This window comes from Dreissena polymorpha, chromosome 5 (genome assembly GCF_020536995.1).
Source record: "Dreissena polymorpha isolate Duluth1 chromosome 5, UMN_Dpol_1.0, whole genome shotgun sequence".
NCBI lineage: Eukaryota > Metazoa > Mollusca > Bivalvia > Myida > Dreissenidae > Dreissena > Dreissena polymorpha.
Window position 1 is genome coordinate 10,222,434 of NC_068359.1, and position 20,477 is coordinate 10,242,910.

Here is a 20,477-nt window from a genome sequence, read left to right on the forward strand (position 1 = left end):
AAAAGAAGCCATTGTTAATGATTATACTGTTAATATCGGTATAGAATAGTTTGACCCATTGAATGAGACTTTCACCAAAGTTCATATTTTCTAAGCAAGAGAACATAAATGAGTGATCAAGCGAATCGAATGCCTTTTCAAAGTCTGCAAAGAATATTAGACCAGGATTATTTGAATTGTTGAAATAGTTTATGCATTCTTGGATAAGACGAACGTTTTCACCAATGTAACGTCCTTTTATGAAACCAGATTGAGATTTTGAAATGATTGATGGTAATATTTTTTTAACTCTGTTTGCTATACTTTTAGTTGCAATTTTATAATCATTGTTTAGTAAACTAATTGGGCGCCAGTTCGATAAGGATTCTAAGTTTTTTCCAGGTTTTGGAATGAGTGATATTATACCTTGTTTTTGAAGCGTAGTTAAGTTTTCATTATTATATGAATAGTTTAGTGAATTAATTAAATGTGTTTTGATATCATTCCAAAATATTTTATAAAACTCAATGGTGATACCATCAGAACCTGGACTTTTGTTATTTTGCATTTCTCTTAGTGCTAATCCACATTCATATTCATTTAGTAATCCGTCACACAATAGTTTTTCTTCTTGATTTAAAGCGTGTTGTGTATTTTTAAAAAGGGTGTTATTTTCAACATTTTTTCGTTTATAGAGGGTTTCGAAAAATAAACGCTGTTCTTCTAGTATTTCAGTTCTGTTTGTTATATCTTTGCCATTGACTACTAATTTGTGTACAGTTTTTTGTTCACTTCTACGTTTTTCAATGTTTGCGAAGTATTTTGTGTTTTTTTCATTGTGTTCAACATGCTGTGCACGCGCTCTTAGTAGTATTCCATTGAGTTGTGTATGATAGATTCCATCTAATATTTGTTTTTTTAAAGTTATTTCATTTTCAATGTCGGTGGTATCATTTGTGTTTGTTTGATGCAATTGTTTTTCAAGTGTTTCAATGGTTTTGATGGTTTCAGTTTCAAGTTTATGTGTTTCTTTTTGTTTAAATGATGTGTATCTAATTGTTGTATTACGTATATTTCCTTTAATTACTTCCCATAAGGTGTTTGGGTTTGCATCTTTATTATTTTGGACTGTATTCAATATTTCCTGTTTTATTTGTGTTTGATATTGTGTATCTAATAAGATGCTGTTGTTAATTTTAAAGTATCCTGGGCCTCTTTCAGGTTGTATATTGTGCAGTTTAAGTTCAACTAGAGAGTGGTCAGTCATAAATCCTGGTTTTATGTTACATGTGTCAATAATGTTGCAAATAGACTCAGAAATTAAAAAATAGTCTAATCTACAAAATATTGTTGGTTTTGTGTTTGAGTGCCAGGTGAATTTGCTTTCATTTGGATATACTGTGCGCCAGATGTCTATCATATTGTAGTTTTCAATTATGTTATTTAAAATGATTCTATTTTTAGGATGGGTATAAAGGTTTCCTTTCTTTTTATCTATTAATGGGTTCAGGACAGTATTGAAATCACCACCGATTATAATGTTTTTATCTTGGTTATTAATTATAAAGGATTGTAATGTTTCGTAAAATGTGGAATCATCTATGTTAGGACCATAGATGTTGATTAATGTTAATTGTGTTTCATGTATTTTGATATCTATACTTGCTAGTCTGCCAATTATTATTTCGTTAAAAGATTCGACTGTGATCCCTATATTGTTTTTAATTAGAACGGCAATGCCTTGTTTATTATTATGTTGTCCACTGAGATAGATGTCTCCGTCCCATTCATCTTTTAAGGTTTGTGCTAGAGTATGTGTCAAGTGACATTCTTGTAGTAGGCATACACTATATTTTTTTTCGTCTAACCATTTCAATATTTTTATTCGTTTATTTGTGTTATTAAGCCCTTTTACATTCAAAGTACATATTTTAATCATTTAAAGAGGTGGAGGGTGATCTAAATGATAGTTTGTGTGTGATTGGTTTGTGTGTGATTGTCCAGTTAGTTTCTATTTTTAAATATGTCCAGTTGCTTTCCATTATAAGACATAAGATGTACATACATACAAGCAGAAAAAGAAAACAAAAAATATGGAAACATGAAGATAAATGTTCCATAGAAATGAAGAAGTATGAAAAATAATGACAAAAGTGAGAGAGAAAAAAACAATAAACAACTAGTCTCAAATAGAGACACAAAAAGCGCACTTCCGTACACTGTAAATACACAAAAATGAAATAGATATAATTAATAATAAAGAATAAAACAGAACATATGCGATTCAGTGTAAAGTTAACATAGGACATTTCATATCCGAATAGTAATGTTTTATTGCTTAGCTATTGTATAATTTCTTAAAATATTTAGAAGTAGATGTTAAAAGTTAATCAGTTAACATTTGAATTATTTTATTTTTTAAAGGGTACTTGAATAATATTTAAGAGTTTATAAGCGAGGTCGTTTTACATGTCATGTGCACACAACAATTACATAGTAATACTCATATGTTGTAACAATATATTTTTATAATATGATAAATGAATCTGGTTAAACAAAAGTTGGTTATATGCATTGGACAATGACATATACGACATCAAGGATTATAGTCATATTCAACAGCAGTTTTTATCAAGAAGCTGGTAAATAGTTTTTAGAGAAACAATTAAAATCAGGCAAACATAGGATAAACATAATCATAAGCACACAACAATTACATAGTAATACTCATATGTTGTAACAATATATTTTTATAATATGATAAATGAATCTGGTTAAACACAAGTTGGTTATATGCATTGGACAATGACATATACGACATCAAGGATTATAGTCATATTCAACAGCAGTTTTTATCAAGAAGCTGGTCAATAGTTTTTAGAGAAACAATTAAAATCAGGCAAACATAGGATAAACATAATCATAAGCATAAATTTTATAATAAAATAGGTTTTTGCTTTCTATAGAGATGGTTGTTTACATGTGGATTAAGGTCTTTTACTGAAAGCGTTAAATTGCAAGTAAACAATGTAGATACTATTGATTATTTTGCATAAATTTATTTTTATAAATGCCTGAATTAGTTTTTGTGAGAAACATAATGATATACATTCTCCTGACAAAGCCTAAGTGTGACAACCATGCTACTTTTATTTCCTATATGAATTTTATAAGCCATTTATTATTTCTGGTGTTTGATGTAAATTTTATTAATATAAACTTTCAGGGGAAATCAATAATTTCACAAGAAAAGACGTTTCTTTACTAAATGTGTAGCTAGTATACTTTAGAAAAAGGATTGAATACTCTGGCCAATAATGTTGAATCATACAGTGAAATTTAATATAGCATCTCACTTTCATAGAACACTTTAAAAAAGCTTCATGTGAAAAACGAAAATGAAGCAATTGTATAGAAAAATGATGACAGAAGTTGAATAGTGTTAAATGAAAATATAAGAGATGATCTTAGCTTTACCACTTCCAATACCTTCAAACTTTAGTATTTATCACAGTAAACCCTTAAATGAAATCTTTTTGTGTGTGAAGGTATCTAAGTGCATACATTATTTTTCAAAGGGGACACTGAATGACTTGGTATTGAAATAAGGATTTACAATAAACAGTTTTATATTAATAAATATTGTTATTTTACACACACACATACACATAAAGACCTTAAAATAGCACTTTCATTATGGGAAACTTATTGTCTAATTACATGAGTAACAAATGATATAATCCTGACTTCAAACAGTAACTGCTTTGATGAAAATCTGATCATCAACTTTGTTTGCATATTCATTTAGAGCAAATAATTGCATGAGCAAGTGTGTATACATAAACAGAGAGTTTGAAATAAACAAAACACAATTGTGCATAAAGGTTTCTGTAAGGAAATCAATGAAAATAAGATCATTAAATTTGTTTGTATACTCAGTTTCAGCAAACAGACACACAAACGCATGACCTTAAAGGATGGCCTTGACCTTGACCCTTCACCACTCAAAATGTGCAGCTCCTTGAGATACACACGCATTTCAAATATAAAATTGCTAGCTTCAATATTGCAGAAGTTTTCATAAAATAAGCAATTTGGGCCACATAAATTTGACTTCTGACCTTGAAGGATGACCTTGGCCTTGACCTTTCACCACTCGAAATGTGCAGCTCCATGAGATACACATGCATGCCAAATATCAAGTTGCTCTCTTCAATATTGCATAAGTATTCATAAAATAAGCGTTTTGGGCCACATATATTTGACCTCTGACCATGAAGGATGACCTTAGCCTTGACCTTTCACCACTCAAAAAGTGCAGCTTCATAAGATACACATGCATGCCAAATACGAAGTTGCTATCTTCAATATAGCAAAAGTTATTGCAAAATGTTAAAGTTGGCGCAAACCAACCAACAGATCAACCAACCAACCAACAGACCAACCAACAGACTGGGCAAAAACAATATGTCCCCCCACTACTATAGTGGGGGACATGAAAAACACATGAACACAAGCATATACACAAAAGAGAGTTAGCACACATAAAACAACAGACACATGCATACAGGACATTACTAGGATATCAAAGTGTTGTCAAGAACACTCGGCATGATATGTCAAAACAGGAAATTTATAAAAACACACATCAGGTTTATTATATACAAACAACTTGAACACAAGCATATATACATACAGAGAGTAAGCACACAAAAAACAATATCATATGCATAAATGACAATATTAGGATATCAAAGTGTTGTCAAGAACACTCAGTATGATATGTAAAAAAAAAACATGTTTTTCTTAATATTTTTAAGACATGATTTATTTGTAAGAATATTTTTTAAGATTTTCATACAATTTAACATACAAAATACAATGTTGGCTGCAATTATTTACAATATGAAGGTGACATATGGGCTAAGTATACATTAAAGTGATGTTTATTTTTATTGTTTATAAATATTTAGCAGCATTTAAATTCAATTGCAACCAAACTGTCTAAATACCACTTCAAGCAAACGATAAGAATCCAAGAAAGCTGTGTATTATCCCTTTAAATACTGAAAACAACAACGCCTTATTATTTGTAACTCATTCCCCATTAAAAATATCCATTTCAGTAAATGTAAGCAAAACACACACAGCTGTTTATGTTAGTTTTTCCTTGCAGGTCAAAACTTATCGGGACTTGAATTTCATTGTATTCAGAAACAAAAGGGCGCAACCACTAATACATCAAGCATTTGCCAACATTTATAGCTTAAAAATTGCCAAAATGCAAGCTGATTATACCAATACCACCTGCAATCATATTTTCTAAGCAAAATAACTGCACAATAGCAAATGTATTGCAAATATAAAACATAAAACATATGGGTTTCTCTTTGGTATGCCAAAAGTACAAGTATAAATGGGAAAACCAGAAATACTGGCCACAGTTGATTGATTCTGTTTCTGATTTTTGGGAAACTTTTGAGGTATTTGGAATGATAATTATGTGTGTTGTGTGTGGTATTTAATGATTGAAAGCATTATTGTATATTCCTCAAAAATCAGAATCCTTAATAAAGCTCCTTTCCGCTTATGTTTTTAGGATACTGTTTTTATTTACCAGAATTTCATTTCATAATATATAATTTTTTATGAAATATATAGAATCATTAAATATTGTAAAAAAAATTTGTATCATGGGATTTCAAAGCAGATCTGCTACGCATACCTTGAAATAAAATTATTGAAGGCAACCCCTGTGAACATTTATAGAATAAGTCAAGCAATATTCATGAATATTCTGCAATACATTTGTACAATATTCTTTAAGTCAACCCATTAATTCGGAATTTTGGGACTGAATATGGGAATAAGAAACTTTTTGCCATTGTGAATATAGAAAAAAAAACAGCTATACAGTCAGCCCAAAAGTCCTGCATTCATATATCCTAGTGGCTTCAATTTAAATCATCATCATCCACATCATCATCATTTGTTTTTTCATAAATTTTCAGACGTTTGGAAAGAGCTTTTGAGTATAGACATTGAGAGTCTGAAGTTGTAATATCCATTTACGTTGTATCTAAACAAGTAAGTATGCAACATGTAAAAGCAATATGTCAAAGGATATAGGAAATATTTGGGGTAGTACGCAAACTCGAACATAGATTTATCAATAATATGCATATTCTAAGTATAAAAGGGGCAATAATTATGACAAAATGTTTGATAGAGTTGTCTGCTCTTGTTTATAGGTTGGGGTGATGTTGGTAAACAAGTATGCAAAACATGAAAGCAATATGTCAAGGGACAATGAAAATAAATGGGGTAGTACAAAAACATTAACATTTGCTGCATATTCTAAGTGGAAAAGGGGCCATAATTATGACAAAATGCTTGATAGAGTTGTCTGCTCTTGTTTATAGGTTGGGGTCATGTTGGTAAACAAGTATGCAAAATATGAAAGCAATATGTCAAGGGACAATGAAAATAATTGGGGAAGTACGAAAACTTAAACATTTGCACGCTAACGCTAACTCTAACGCTTACGCTAACGCCGACGTGAGTAGGATAGCTCCGCTATATATATTTCATATATAATAGTCAAGCTAAAAATGTTGGGGAAGGTATACCATTTTTAAGTCTTTTTCTCAACCATTTAGTTAAATGTATTAATATTGATAAATTGTATTCAATATTTCTCATTAAAATAAAATTCTTAGCGTTGGGTTTGTTTGTACTTTTGGAAAGGGTCGCACAGTTTTCAGCGCAGGAAATGTTTTCATCTTTGTTTTCTATCTGATAAAAACTGAACAAAGTTGTCTCTTATTTCACTATTATTTTTTTTTACAGAAAATGTGCTTTACCACAAAAAACAAATATGACATAATATTTGTGCATGCAGCTTTGGTGATATCTAATTCTTGATGACAAATAGATACAAATAAATTGCTACTCTAGCAAAGGGAAGTTATCCATAGCAGGTTGGTGATAGAGTTAAAGGAGTTGTCTTTCTTACACAGGATAAATTTCATCTAATCTGCTGCCAATATCTACCTATGCCTTTTTTTAACCAGTTATTTGGAAAGTTGAATAATATTTCTGGTAAATGCTATGTGAAATTTTTAATCTGAAATTACCAATAATTGTATTATTTAAACAAGAGCACCGCCTTGCGGGTGCAGACCGCTCATCTATTTTCTTTTTAAAGGTGAAGGGACTCTCATTTTCAATCACAAAGGAGGGAGGGGTGGAGTGAAGAGGGGTGTATAGTGTGGGGGTGTGGACATATTACATTATTTTCCAAAAATGCGATTTTTTTTAAATAAAATTCGGGGGGTGGGGGTGGGGGGGGGGGTATAGTGTGAGGGTGTGGTGGTCATTTGTGAAATGATCTTAAAAAAAAAAAAAAAAAATTAGGGGGGGGGGGATTCGGGTGGGGGGAGGGGGGGGGGGGGGGTGGGGGGATTCTTGGGTGCGATGGTTGGACGGTATTTCAAACATAAAATAATAATAAAAAATATTGTTTTTTTTAACCGTTTAAAAAAAAAATTGGGGGGGGTGGGGTGGGGGGGGGGTATAGTGTGAGGGTGTGGTGGTCATTTGTGAGATGATAAAAAAAAAATTAGGGGGGGGAGGGGGGGGAATTCGGGGGGGGGGGAGGGGGGGGGGGGAGGGGGAGGGGGAAAGGGGATGGTTTGGGTGGAGTCTATTGTGGTATGTCAGGTAAGAGTAGTTTTGTCAAAGTATCAATCAAATCTAATCATAAATAAAGAAGTTATGGCAATTTTAGCAAAATTTAATAATTTGACCTTGAGAGTCAAGGTCATTCAAAGGTCAAGGTAAAATTCAACTTGCCAGGTACAGTAACCTCATGATAGCATGAAAGTATTTGAGGTTTGAAAGCAATAGCCTTGATACTTCAGAAGTAAAGTGGATCGAAACACAAAATTTAACCATATATTCAAAGTTACTAAGTAAAAAAAGGGCCATAATTCCGTAAAAATGACAACCAGAGTTATGCAAATTGTCTTTTTACTGTACCCTTATGATAGTTTGCGAGTGTTCCAAGTATGAAAGCAATATCTTTGATACTTTAGAATAAAGTGGACCTAAACACAAAACTTAACCAAATTTTCAATTTTCTAAGTATAAAGGGCCCATAATTCCGTCCAAATGCCAGTCAGAGTTACATAACTTTGCCTTCACAGTCCCCTTATGATAGTTAATAAGTGTTGCAAGTATGAAAACAATAGCTTTGATACTGTAGGAATAAAGTGGACCTAAACACAAAACTTAAACAAATTTTCAATTTTCTAAGTATAAAAAGGGCACATAATTCTGTCAAAATGCCAGTCAGAGTTACATTACTTTGCCTGCACAGTCCCCTTATGATAGTCAGTAAGTGTTGCAAGTATGAAAGCAATAGCTTTGATACTTAAGGAATAAAATGGACCTAAACATAAAACTTAACCAAAATTTTCAATTTTCTAAGTATAAAAAGGGCACATAATTCTGTCAAAATGCACGCCAGAGTTATCTAACTTTGCCTGCCCAGTCCCCTCATGATAGAAAGTAAGTGTACCAAGTTTGAATGCAATAGCATTGATACTTTCTCAGAAAAGTGGACCTAAAAGCAAAACTTAACAAAAATTTTCAATTTTCTAAGTATAAAAAGGGCACATAATTCTGTCAAAATGCACGCCAGAGTTATCTAACTTTGCCTGCCCAGTCCTCTCATGATAGTTAGTAAGTGTACCAAGTTTGAATGCAATAGCATTGATACTTTCTGAGAAAAGTGGACCTAAACGCAAAACTTAACCTGACGCCAACGCCGACGCCGACGCAGACGCCGACGTGATGACAATAGCTCATATTTTTTTTTCAAAAAATAGATGAGCTAAAAAAAAATAATAATGAAACAAGATTTATCATTTAAATTATACTTTATGATTATTAATTTAAAACAATCAACTTTTAGATTATTTTAACGCTTTACGATTGACAGTCCGAGAAATATCAACAATTGACACTGTTTTTATTTAAGTGGCCACTTAAAAAGCCATAAGAAGTTTTACATCTCCATTATAAAATCCAGAAACAAACCTTGATTGTATAGGAAATCATTGACTCAAATTACAATCTATGAGTATTTTTTATCAATAATGTAGGGAAAATACAGGTTTTCAAGGGCATGATCATCTGCAGGCGCTCAAAAAATCCATTCCTGCCCGAGTGCGCAGCACAAGGGCAGGAACGGATTTTGAAAGCGCCCGCAGATGATCATGTCCGAGAAAATGTGTATTTTCGCTATTATTGCATAAACAAATCACACATACCAAAACAATTTTAAATAACATTGAAAACAATATGTTTTGTTCATTCGACATCGAAAAAATAATTTGATTATTTCAATACAGTTCAAGGTTGTGTTTAACATATGCCTCACTCGGTCATCATCCGAAATGCCGAGGCTTTACCTTTGGATAGGCAGTTTTTGATTTAAAATGTGTTTAAACAGTTGATTAATGCAAAGTTGAAATGCAGCCGCGCAAAGTAAGAAATGAGGAATTATTTTGGAATTTACAGCAGGAACTTTGAAGGTACATAAACAGCAGTGCTCCAGCTAGGCCTAAATCGAAGGGCGCCGCGCCCTGCCCTCCCGAACCTCCGCCCTGCCCCCCCCCGAACCTCCGCCCTGCCCCCCCTCCCCCCCCCCCCCTCAAAAAAAAAAAAATTTTTTTTTTTTTTTTTTTTTTTTACATATGATAATTCATAAATCTCTTATTACATTGTAATTAGTTTAATCCTCATTGTAGACACAGTGCCCCAGATAAGCTGCGTATCTGCGTCTTTCACCCTATTAAAATGTTTGAAAACGCAAAGAAATACAATATCATGCGTATTGAAAACGCACCCGATTTGCCTTTTACGCACATTCGTCTTATTTGATGCGTACGATACAATAGCTTTGATCGAAAATACTTTGCTCATTTTCGGTATGTTTTGTGATTATTTTCGTTACGGGGCGACGCTTTTATTCAGCAAGCGCCTGGATGACGGAGCAATAAAACAGTCAAAGCTATTCAAACGCTCTGCGAACTAGATTTCATAGTTAAATAAAGCGGCTGACCAAACTATTTACGACGACATACATGCGTTTTCAATCTGACTTAATCCGTCGTTCATTGTGCATGTATTTGTTAAGTGTCTGTACTTTCAGTTTCTAATACGATGCGTAATAAAAATGTCTAAGAGAAAGACGTCCGCAATTGTTGCGCCAAAATATCAGTCGATCGCTAACTTTTTCGAACCAAGAGCAAATAAGTGCCGAATCATTCGTGTTATCGATTTTTTTTAAGTTTAAAGTTTATATCATTGACAGTTTCAAGGATTAAAGATGTTATGAAACATCAGATTATGCAAGTTAATTATATTAGTTTACAGTTTTATTGAATCAATACAATTGTGTGCAGCTTCAACAGAAGTAAAGCAGCAATGGTTTTACTGTATGCATATTATAACTCATTTCATCCTATTCCAAGAATGAAATCACCCTATTTTTCAAAATCAGTGGGTGAAAACCCTATTTCCGAAATAATTATCTGGGGCACTGTAGACATTACATTTGAATGGTTTAATAATAATGGGAATAATACAATTATTTATAACATGTAAATTAACATGCACTAGAAAGCATTCCAGAAACACCCACGCGCTCGAACGTGCCCTTTTCACAAAAAACTGCGCGTCGAAAGTGCCCTTTTCACAAAAAACTGCGCGTCGAAAGTGCCCTTTTCACAAAATACTGCGCGTTGAAAGTGCCCTTTTGACAAAAAAGCCCCCCTGCCCTTTTCAAATCCTAGCTGGAGCACTGAATTAAACACTTACATTTACAGCATAGTCTTTTGAAAGTGTTGAGTAAATAACCTTAACTTCATTGACGTTGCCAATAAAATAAAGCTGTTGTCAAGAGAGTGCAGATGGTATAACATGAAAAGTGGATAGAAATAGTCATTATCCCTGCATGCATGAGGAAAATAGTGCTTATTCAGTTCCCCATTTATGCTTGGAAAGTCGTCGAAGGCTGGAGAAGGGAAGTAACTGTGCCTGGACCAGATTATGGATATGAAAAACACATAACAGGGGTTGAACGGCACGTGAATCGCATTGTTAATACACGATTTCTCCCGTTCAGGCCCTCCTTTTGTCAAGTTTCTGCACCACGCCAAAGAGCATTATAGATAGAGTTTATGCAATAATATCAATACAGAATCCCCGCATGTACTATTTATCCAGTATAGTGAAACTTGAGTTGTCACAAACACGACAAATACCCGCACCCCTTCGTCAGCCCCGCACCCCTTTGTCAGCCCAGCACCCAGTTGTCAGCCCAGCACCCCTTTGTCAGCCCCACACCCCTTTGTCAGCCCTGCACCCCTTTGTCTGCCCTGCATCCCTTGATCAGCCCCACACCCCTATGTCAGTCCCACACCCCTTTGTCAACCCGCACCCCTTTGTCAGCCCCACACCCCTTTGTCTGCCCCACACCCCTTTGTCAGCCCAGCACCCAGTTGTCAGCCCAGCACCCCTTTGTCAGCCCCACACCCCTTTGTCAGCCCTGCACCCCTTTGTCTGCCCTGCATCCCTTGATCAGCCCCACACCCCTATGTCAGTCCCACATCCCTTTGTCAACCCGCACCACTTTGTCAGCCCCACACCCCTTTGTCTGCCCCACACCCCTTTGTCTGCCCCACACCCCTTCGTCAGCCCAGCACCCCTCTGTCAGCCCTGCACCCCTTTGTCAGCACAGCACCCCTTGGTCAGCCCCAGACCCCTTTGTCGGCCCCACACCCCTTTGTCAGCCCAGCACCCCTTTGTCAGCCCCACACCCCTTTGTCAGCCCAGCACCCCTTTGTCAGCCCCACACCCTTTAGTAAGCCCCGCATTCCTTTGTCAGCCCCGCACCCCTTTGACAGCCCCACACCCCTTTGTCAGCCCGCACCCCTTTGACAGCCCCACATCCCTTTGTCAGCCCACACCCCTTTGACAGCCCCACATCCCTTTGTCAGCCCCGCACCCCTTTGTCAGCCCGCACCCCTTTGACAGCCCCACACCCTTTTGTCAGCCCCGCACCCCTTTGTAAGCCCCCACCCCTTTGACAGCCCCACACCCCTTTGTCAGCCCCGCATCCCTTTGTAAGCCCCCCACCCCTTGACAGCCCCACAACCCAATGTCAGCCCTGCACCCCTTCCTCAGCCCCACACCCCTTTGACAGCCCCACACCCCTTGACAGCCATACACCCTTTAGTAAGCCCCACACCCCTTTTTACCCCAATGTCAGCTCTGTTCCAAGACAATGCAATAAGCAATGTGAGGACCATTAGAGATGAAAAGTGTCCGACTCATCTACACAACTTAGTGATGACATAAGATACACATTTTTATCGATAGAAATAGAAAAGTATTTTGCTTAACAAACCTACAACAGTTTATGCTGACTGATGTCCCTACCAACTGATCAACTGACCAACCAATTAAAAGGCCAATCAAGTTACTACCTTATATCCCATGTATAACTGAACTTGCTCATATAAAATTAACTCATGCTTTTTCAACTTCTTGACAAATCATAAAATTGTTGCTATGTATTGCTTTGCCAATACATAGCAACCAAACTTAATACCTGTTGGTTTACCTGAGCGAAATACAAGGGAAACAACTTTGTTAAAAATGTAAAGATAATAAGCAAGAGTTGCTGCTCCTTACGAAACTCTGATGTCTAATTTGCGTAATAAATCAATGAAAGCAAGCAGGAAGTAAAAATGCACTAAAAAGATGTGCAAGGCGCTGACATTGAGTTGATTTATAGGAGGTTTGGTTTAAAAGTACTGTATCTTGCATAGAAATTATTATCAATTTCAACAGTTTGACGGTTTGCATAAGCTCAGATGAATGGACCTTAATTTTTAGAAGTGGAAATTTTGTTGGACGAAAAATGATTTTAAAAATGGAATGAACATATTCCTTCTTTTATAACCTCAAAGCCATGCAGTTAAAATAAAAAAATTGTGAAAACAATTTAATTTGTTTAACAGGTGGCGAACAGATTTTATTAGCCTTAGATTTTTCTTGAAATAAGACTCCACAGGCAATGTAAGTGAGAGTATAATCTCACTGTTACATAATAATGGTCCTATGTTGGCTAAACACAGCGACTGGGTCAAGTAAGGGCCCTTTAACTGATGAAAATAAAAGAAGCAAAGGACAGTATTTAAATTCTCATAAGAGAAATTCGCTTAACATGTTAAAATTCTTACATTAACAACTGCTTCATAACCAGAAATGGTAATGCTCAAATCATAAACTAGAGCTTTGTGACAAACATGACTTATTTTCTCCCAACGCAAGGGCAAGTAACTCCAGAATGGGTGGGTCACTTGGAATGAAGTGTCCTTCATATCTATACTTCATGGTGACCACATATTTAATAGCTTGAGAAATGTAATGTAGTTAACTTAACAACACAACATTTAATTGCACAGACTGAACAACTAACAGAGTTACTCCAATATATTATTTTGTTAATTTGAAATGCCTCAGAACTTATTATTTCTCTTGTAGGCAAGTGAAACTGTAATTTTGCAACCAACATAAAACCAGAACAGCTTACCAGTGACTCGCCGTCTGTTAAGTTTTTTACTATTTGCTTCTCTCATCATTATCTTAGGGTTGGAAATAAAGCCTTTAAAACTTGCATTAGTAATAAAGGTCCATAATTTAATATGGTATTCTAAGGGTCCTTAGGGACTTCAAACGTGTCAAAATGTGTACCTGAGTGGTAAAGGGTTGGGAGGTTTATGAGCTAGATGTACCGCCCTATATTTGACCTGATATTTCATTAACTCTTTCAGTGCTGGAACCAAATTTTGAAGGCCTTTGCACATGTGGCGTCTCATCAGGATCCAAACTGTGTGCTATTCTTATAGCATTCTTGGAAAAAAATCGAAGAAAATGCAAATTTAGAAATTCAGCAGACGACATTTTAGCAGACGACAAATTTCCAAGCATGCAAAGGGTTAACAAACACTGTACACACCTCACTGAATCTGCGTCTGTTCCTCATGCGGACAGGGGACACGTAGTCCAACTTCTCATCCCGGTTTGGGAGGTCATCCTCATCAGCACCGAGCTGGATCTGTATCCGGGAGTGCGACTGAGACTCTGTTATCACACCTGAAACAGGTAACAAACCAGTAACAAAGGAGTATAACTCTGAAAATAGAAAAGAGGGTTTGTGGAATGCCTTTGCGGCCTTGCCTGATCCGGCAGTTTTTTGTGACATAACTCAATCTTTACCATATATGATATATGATATTATCCAGATAAACTTTCTGACCAAGTTTCATTAAGATCAGATGAAACCTGTAACCTCAATGGTGGTAATGAGCTTCATGTTGATAACACACACCACACACTGGAAGTAGGGTGATCACAATAGCTGATCTTGAGCACTGACGGCTCAGGGCAGCTTAAAACAGGGGTATCTTTTTTAACAACACACCATTTATTATTTAAACAATGTATGCATGAATTTGTATACAACTTAATTAATATATATTCATTTATTTGTACTGCAACAAAAATTTAAAAAATAATTGAATTGCTTGCAGAATTATTTTTTAGAAACAAAATAAAGCAAATTAATGATTATATTGTATTTGTCATCGCCTACAATCTGAATTTAATATTATTTGTAACAAGGGCTGTTTGTAAACATGCATGCCCCCCATATGGGATGTCAATTGTAGTGGCAGCCATTGTGTGAAAACGTTTTTTGGCACTGTGACCTTGACCTTTGACCTAGTGACCTGAAAATCAATAGGGGTCATCTGCGAGTCATGATCAATGTACCTATGAAGTTTCATGATCCTAGGCATAAGCTTTCTTGAGTTATCATCCGGAAACCATTTTACTGTGTCAAGTCACTGTGACGTTGACCTTTGACCTAGTGACCTGAAAGTCAATAGGGTTCATATCAATGTACCTATGAAGTTTCATGATCCTAGGCGTAAGCGTTCTTGAGTTATCATCCGGAAACCATTTTTCTAAGTTGAGTCACCATGACCTTGACCTTTGACCTGAAAATCAATATGTGGTCATCTGCGAGTCATGATCAATGTACCTATGAAGTTGCATGATCCCAGGCATAAGTGTTCTTGAGTTATCATCCGGAAACCATTTTACTATTTCGGGTCACCGTGACCTTGATCTTTGACCTAGTGACCTGAAAATCAATAGGGATCATCTGCGAGTCATGATCAATGTACCTATGAAGTTGCATGATCCCAGGCATAAGTGTTCTTGAGTTATCATCCGGAAACCATTTTACTATTTCGGGTCACCGTGACCTTGACCTTTGACCTAATGACCTGAAAATCAATAGGGGTCATCTGCGAGTCATGATCAATGTACCTATGAAGTTTCATGATCCTAGGCATAAGCGTTCTTGAGTTATCATCCGGAAACCATTTTACTATTTCGGGTCACCGCGACCTTGACCTTTGACCTAGTGACCTGAAAATCAATAGGGGTCATCTGCGAGTCATGATCAATGTACCTATGAAGTTTCATTATCCTAGGCCTAAGCGTTCTTGAGTTATCATCCAGAAACCATTTTACTCCTCGAAGGGGGGCATAATAATATCAAAAATCAAAGGTTTACTTATTCTGTGGTAAGTTATTTTTTAACCAAAACTCCTTAATAGCATTTTAGCATGAACAATTTGTGGTATGTGATTTGTGGTATGATGAATTACATATGTGAACCTGTAGTCTACTTTGTGAAAAAACTGACCAACAATCTGCATACAAACAAGATAGTCACCATGGCCCTGTGTTGCTATCCTATGTTTATTTATATCTGCCAGTTATATCAATAACAATATAATTATACCCCTGAATTCAGCTTAGTATGTCCAAACGATATTTAATAACATGCAGAAAAGACGAAAACAAAATTGAGCCAAGGTCACGTAAACTTTTTATAAAATGTGTGAGCTATCTACAGAACAAAAAAATTCTGTGAAATAACTCCATCCAGTCTCAAGTTATTGTGCAAAACCATTTGTCTATAATTTTAAGAAGCAGTGACCCTGACCCAACACGTCCCTAATACAATCCCCAGCTAAGTCTCCATGCAAGCTTGCTATATCCAAAGTTCCATCAAGATTGGTCGATGAAAACTTAAGTTTTTGGACCTGAACCCTCCTGTTTGACCCTGACACCTACCCACGCAAAGGCCCGCCATAGCCAAATGTATTAAACCATTTTTTGAACTTTGCAGAAAAGTTGTTACTTTGTTGCTCTGGTCTCCTTCCTACCATTGAGTAATTAAATGGTAATTAAATTGAATGTGTTTAAATTGCCTTTTATTATTGTTTAATTTGAGTTGCAATGCTATGAGGTTAAATTTTATTTATATGTACATGTATCATGAATATTGCTGGGCCAATTGTGAGGTTGAGCGCTCTAAAACCAGGTTAAACCCCCAGTGATTTGCATGGACAGTTCCAAGGCGGTGACCCCAGCTTTATTCTTATATGTGTGTACATGTATATTGTTTCGTATTGTGCTGTTTGGTACTGTTTTGGCAATTGGTCACTCACTATTGCTTTAAATAAAGGACCACAGAATTGTATATAATAAGAATGCAATAATGCTCCAGCAACTGGGGTTTCACTTTTTTATATTGTAGAAAATCTAAAAAATGCCAGTATGACTATACTACATTGTAAGTAAGAAGGCTTTGCTCTACCTGGATTTGCCTCCTTGGTGATTCCATTTGTGTCCTCTATTGTCATCTGTTCCGCCAGATCAGACAGACTGGTTTCAATTCCTCGGCTTCCTTTGAAGGTCAAGGACAGTCGCCTCTTCAGTTTTTTCAGATTCATCATTTTCGTGAGGTGCTGTATGCCGCTCTGCCACCGACGTGGCACGGGTTGATTGAGGGCGGAGTAACCGGCACTGGCCACCTGAAAATGGATAGACTATGTACAATTGGTAAATATCAAAGAATATTGCATAAAAATAACAAGAGCATCGCCTTGCGGATGCAGACCGCTCATCTATTTTTTCTTTTTTAAAGGTGAAGGGACCTATCTCAATTCCAATCACAAAGGAGGGTGGGGTGTATAGTAAGGGGGTGTGGTAATTTATTACATTATGTTCCAAAAATGTTAAAAAAAAGAAAAAAAATATATATTATTTTTTTTTTGGGGGGGGGGGGGATTCTTTGGTGGGATGGTTGGACGGTATTTAAAAAATAAAATAATAACAAGAGATGTGTTCGCCAGAAACATTGTGCCCCCTATTGCACCGCTTTCATTTTTTATTTTTATTTTTAACTTTGACCTTGAAGGATGACCTTGACCTTGAATTTCCATCACTCAAAATGTGCAGCTTCATGAGAACGCTGCTTTGAATTTTTTTTATTTTTTTTTACCTTTGACCTTGAAGGATGACCTTGACCTTGAACTTCCACCACTCAAAATGTGCAGCTTCATGAGAACGCCGCTTTGAATTAAAAAAAATTACCTTTGACCTTGAAGGATAACCTTGACCTTGAACTTCAACCACTCAAAATGTGCAGCTTCATGAGATACACATGCATGCCAAATATCAAGTTGCTATCTTTAATATTGCAAAAGTTATGGCCAATGTTAAAGTTTTTTTTTCAGACGGACGGACAGACGGACGGACAGACTGACATACTGATGGACAGTTCAACTGCAATATGCCACCCTAATGGGGGCATAAAAATAAATATTTGTGTTTTTATGCCCCCGGTAGGATGGCATATAGCAGTTGAAATGTCCGTCAGTCAGTATGTCAGAATGTGTGTATGTCAGTCTGTCCGTCCGTCCGAAAAAAAAAATTAACGTTGGCCATAACTTTTGCACTATTGAAAATAGAAACTTGATATTTGTCATGCGTGTGTATCTAATGGAGCTGAACATTTTGAGTGGTGGAAGGTCAAGGTCAAAGGTAAAAAAAATTTTTTTTTAAAGCGGCGTTCTCATAAAGCTGCACATGTTGAGTGGTGGAAGTTCAAGGTCAACGTCATCCTTCAAGGTAAAAGGTCCACACAAAAAAGCGGCGCAATAGGGGGCATTGTGTTTCTGACGAACACATCTCTTGTTTAACCATGTTTAAAAAAAAAAAAAAAAATTTGGGAGGGGGGGGTAGGGGGAGTATAGTGTGAGGGCGTGGTGGTCATTTATTAGATGATCTTTAAAAAAAAATATTGAGGGGGAATTGGGGGGGCATCGGGGCGTGGGATATGGTTTGTGTGCAGTCGATTGTGGTATGTCAGGTAAGAGTTGTTTTGTCAAAGCATAAATCAAATCTAATCATAAATAAAGAAGTTATGGTAATTTTAGCAAAATTTAATAATTTGACCTTGAGAGTCAAGGTCATTCAAAGGGATAAGGTAAAATTCAACTTGCAAGGTACAGTACCCTTATGATAGCATGAAAGTATTTGAAGTTTGAAAGCAATAGCCTTGATACTTTATAAGTAAAGTGGATCTAAACACAAAATTTAACCATAGATTCAACATTATATTTTATTTTTGATAAGTCAAAAAAGGGCCATAATTCCATAAAAATGACAACCAGAGTCATGCAACTTGTCCTTTACTGTCCCCTTATGATAGTTTGCGAGTGTTCCAAGTATGAAAGCAATATCTATGATACTTTAGGGGTAAAGTGGACCAAACACAAAACTTAACAAAATTTTCAATTCAAAGTATAAAGGGCCCATAATTCCGTCAAAATGCCAGTCAGAGTTACATAACTTTGCCTGCACAGTCCCCTTATGATAGTTAGTAAGTGTTGCAAGTATGAAAGCAATAGCTTTGATACTTAAGGAATAAAATGGACCTAAACACAAAACTTAACCAAAATTTTCAATTTTCTAAGTATAAAAAGGGCACATAATTCTGTCAAAATGCACGCCAGAGTTATCTAACTTTGCCTGCCTAGTCCCCTCATGATAGTAAGTAAGTGAACCAAGTTCGAATGCAATAGCATTGATACTTTATGAGAAAAGTGGACCTAAACGCAAAACTTAACCGGACGCCGACACTGACGCCAAGGTGATGACAATAGCTCATAATTTTTTTTCAAAAAATAGATGAGCTAAAAATGGACCTAAACACAAAACTTTACAAAAAATTTCAATTTTCTAAGTATAAAAAGGGCACATAATTCTGTCAAAATGCACGTCAGAGTTATCTAACTTTGCCTGCCCAGTCCCCTCATGATAGTAAGTAAGTGTACCAAGTTTGTATGCAATAGCCTTGATACTTTATGAGAAAACTGGTCCTAAACCAGTGTTTTTTTTCAGTTTTGGGGGAAGGGGGTCGGGTCCCCTGAGAGGGGGAAAATTCGCGCGTAAATGAGGAAAAGGGGGACATTTTTATGCTTAGCTAGTAACAGTACAAAATCAAGTTTTAACACTATAATTCACCATACAGAGGGAGAAAAACATAATTCAAACTCTTTTATTCATTAACATGTTATGTTCATGTTCAAAGTTCAACATTTCTGGGCTTTTCAGCGAATTTATCAATTATTCTGGTGACCTCCTCTTCACCAAGTCTCTCCGTGTGCAGACAAAGTCTGATCAGGGACTTCAGTGTAGCTTCCCCTAGCCTGTTTCTCTGTGGCGTGCAAAGCAGGTTGAGCAAACAAAACAGTCTTTCAACACTCTCTTGACCGGACGTTTCTGGCGTTTCACTGCCGGCATTTGAAGAAGACTGACTTTTAAGTTGTACTTGTTTGAAAAAAATATCAATTTATTTTTAAGTTAAAACAGATTTGTCAATTTTTTTACGATAGCTTTTGTTGTTGTGCAACAATTTTGTTGGAATACGTATGGTTTGCGGTAGATGTCGTAAAGCGAAAGTCGTGATAGTGAACTACGTACAATTTGCGGTAAAGGCTAAAATAAAGTAAACACCCGGATGCAGTTCAGGAAAATTGTAGTAAATTCGTAACAAAAGACGTATTTAAATGAGGTATTGATTAAAATTGAATAACACTTCCGAGAGCGGAATTTTAAAAATATTTGGGGGCAAAAATATATACTCTAAAGATGGGGGAATGGGGCCGAATATCGCCGAATATTTCATTTAAAAAACAACACTGTTAACGCAAAACTTAACCGGACGCCGAAGCAGACGCCAAGGTGATGACAATAGCTTGTAATTAAAAAAAAAAAATAGATGAGCTAAAAATGGCTGTCATGTTAGCATAGTGATTGGTACACACGCTTCTCACATGGGCGACCCAGGTTTAATCCCTGCTCTCGGTGCATGTGAGCTTCCAGGTAAGTGGTTTCCATAGAGGGAAGGTGGGGTTTTCCCGCCCAAGTACAGGACCGGTTCCCCGAAATAGACAAAACAAAATTAAATATCCTCCAGCAAAAATCCAATAGCT

At 36.1% G+C, this 20,477-nt stretch overlaps 1 protein-coding gene across 1 annotated transcript in view; it reads right to left on the bottom strand.

The window, feature by feature from the left end:
- The window catches only part of LOC127880981 (cyclin-dependent kinase 17-like), a 133,602-nt gene that overhangs the window by 61,842 nt on the left and 51,283 nt on the right, over positions 1 to 20,477 (bottom strand). The window contains 2 exon segments of the mRNA XM_052428536.1: positions 14,075 to 14,211; positions 16,793 to 17,009. Coding sequence (XP_052284496.1) covers positions 14,075 to 14,211; positions 16,793 to 16,931 — 276 coding nt within the window. The 5' untranslated portion in view covers positions 16,932 to 17,009.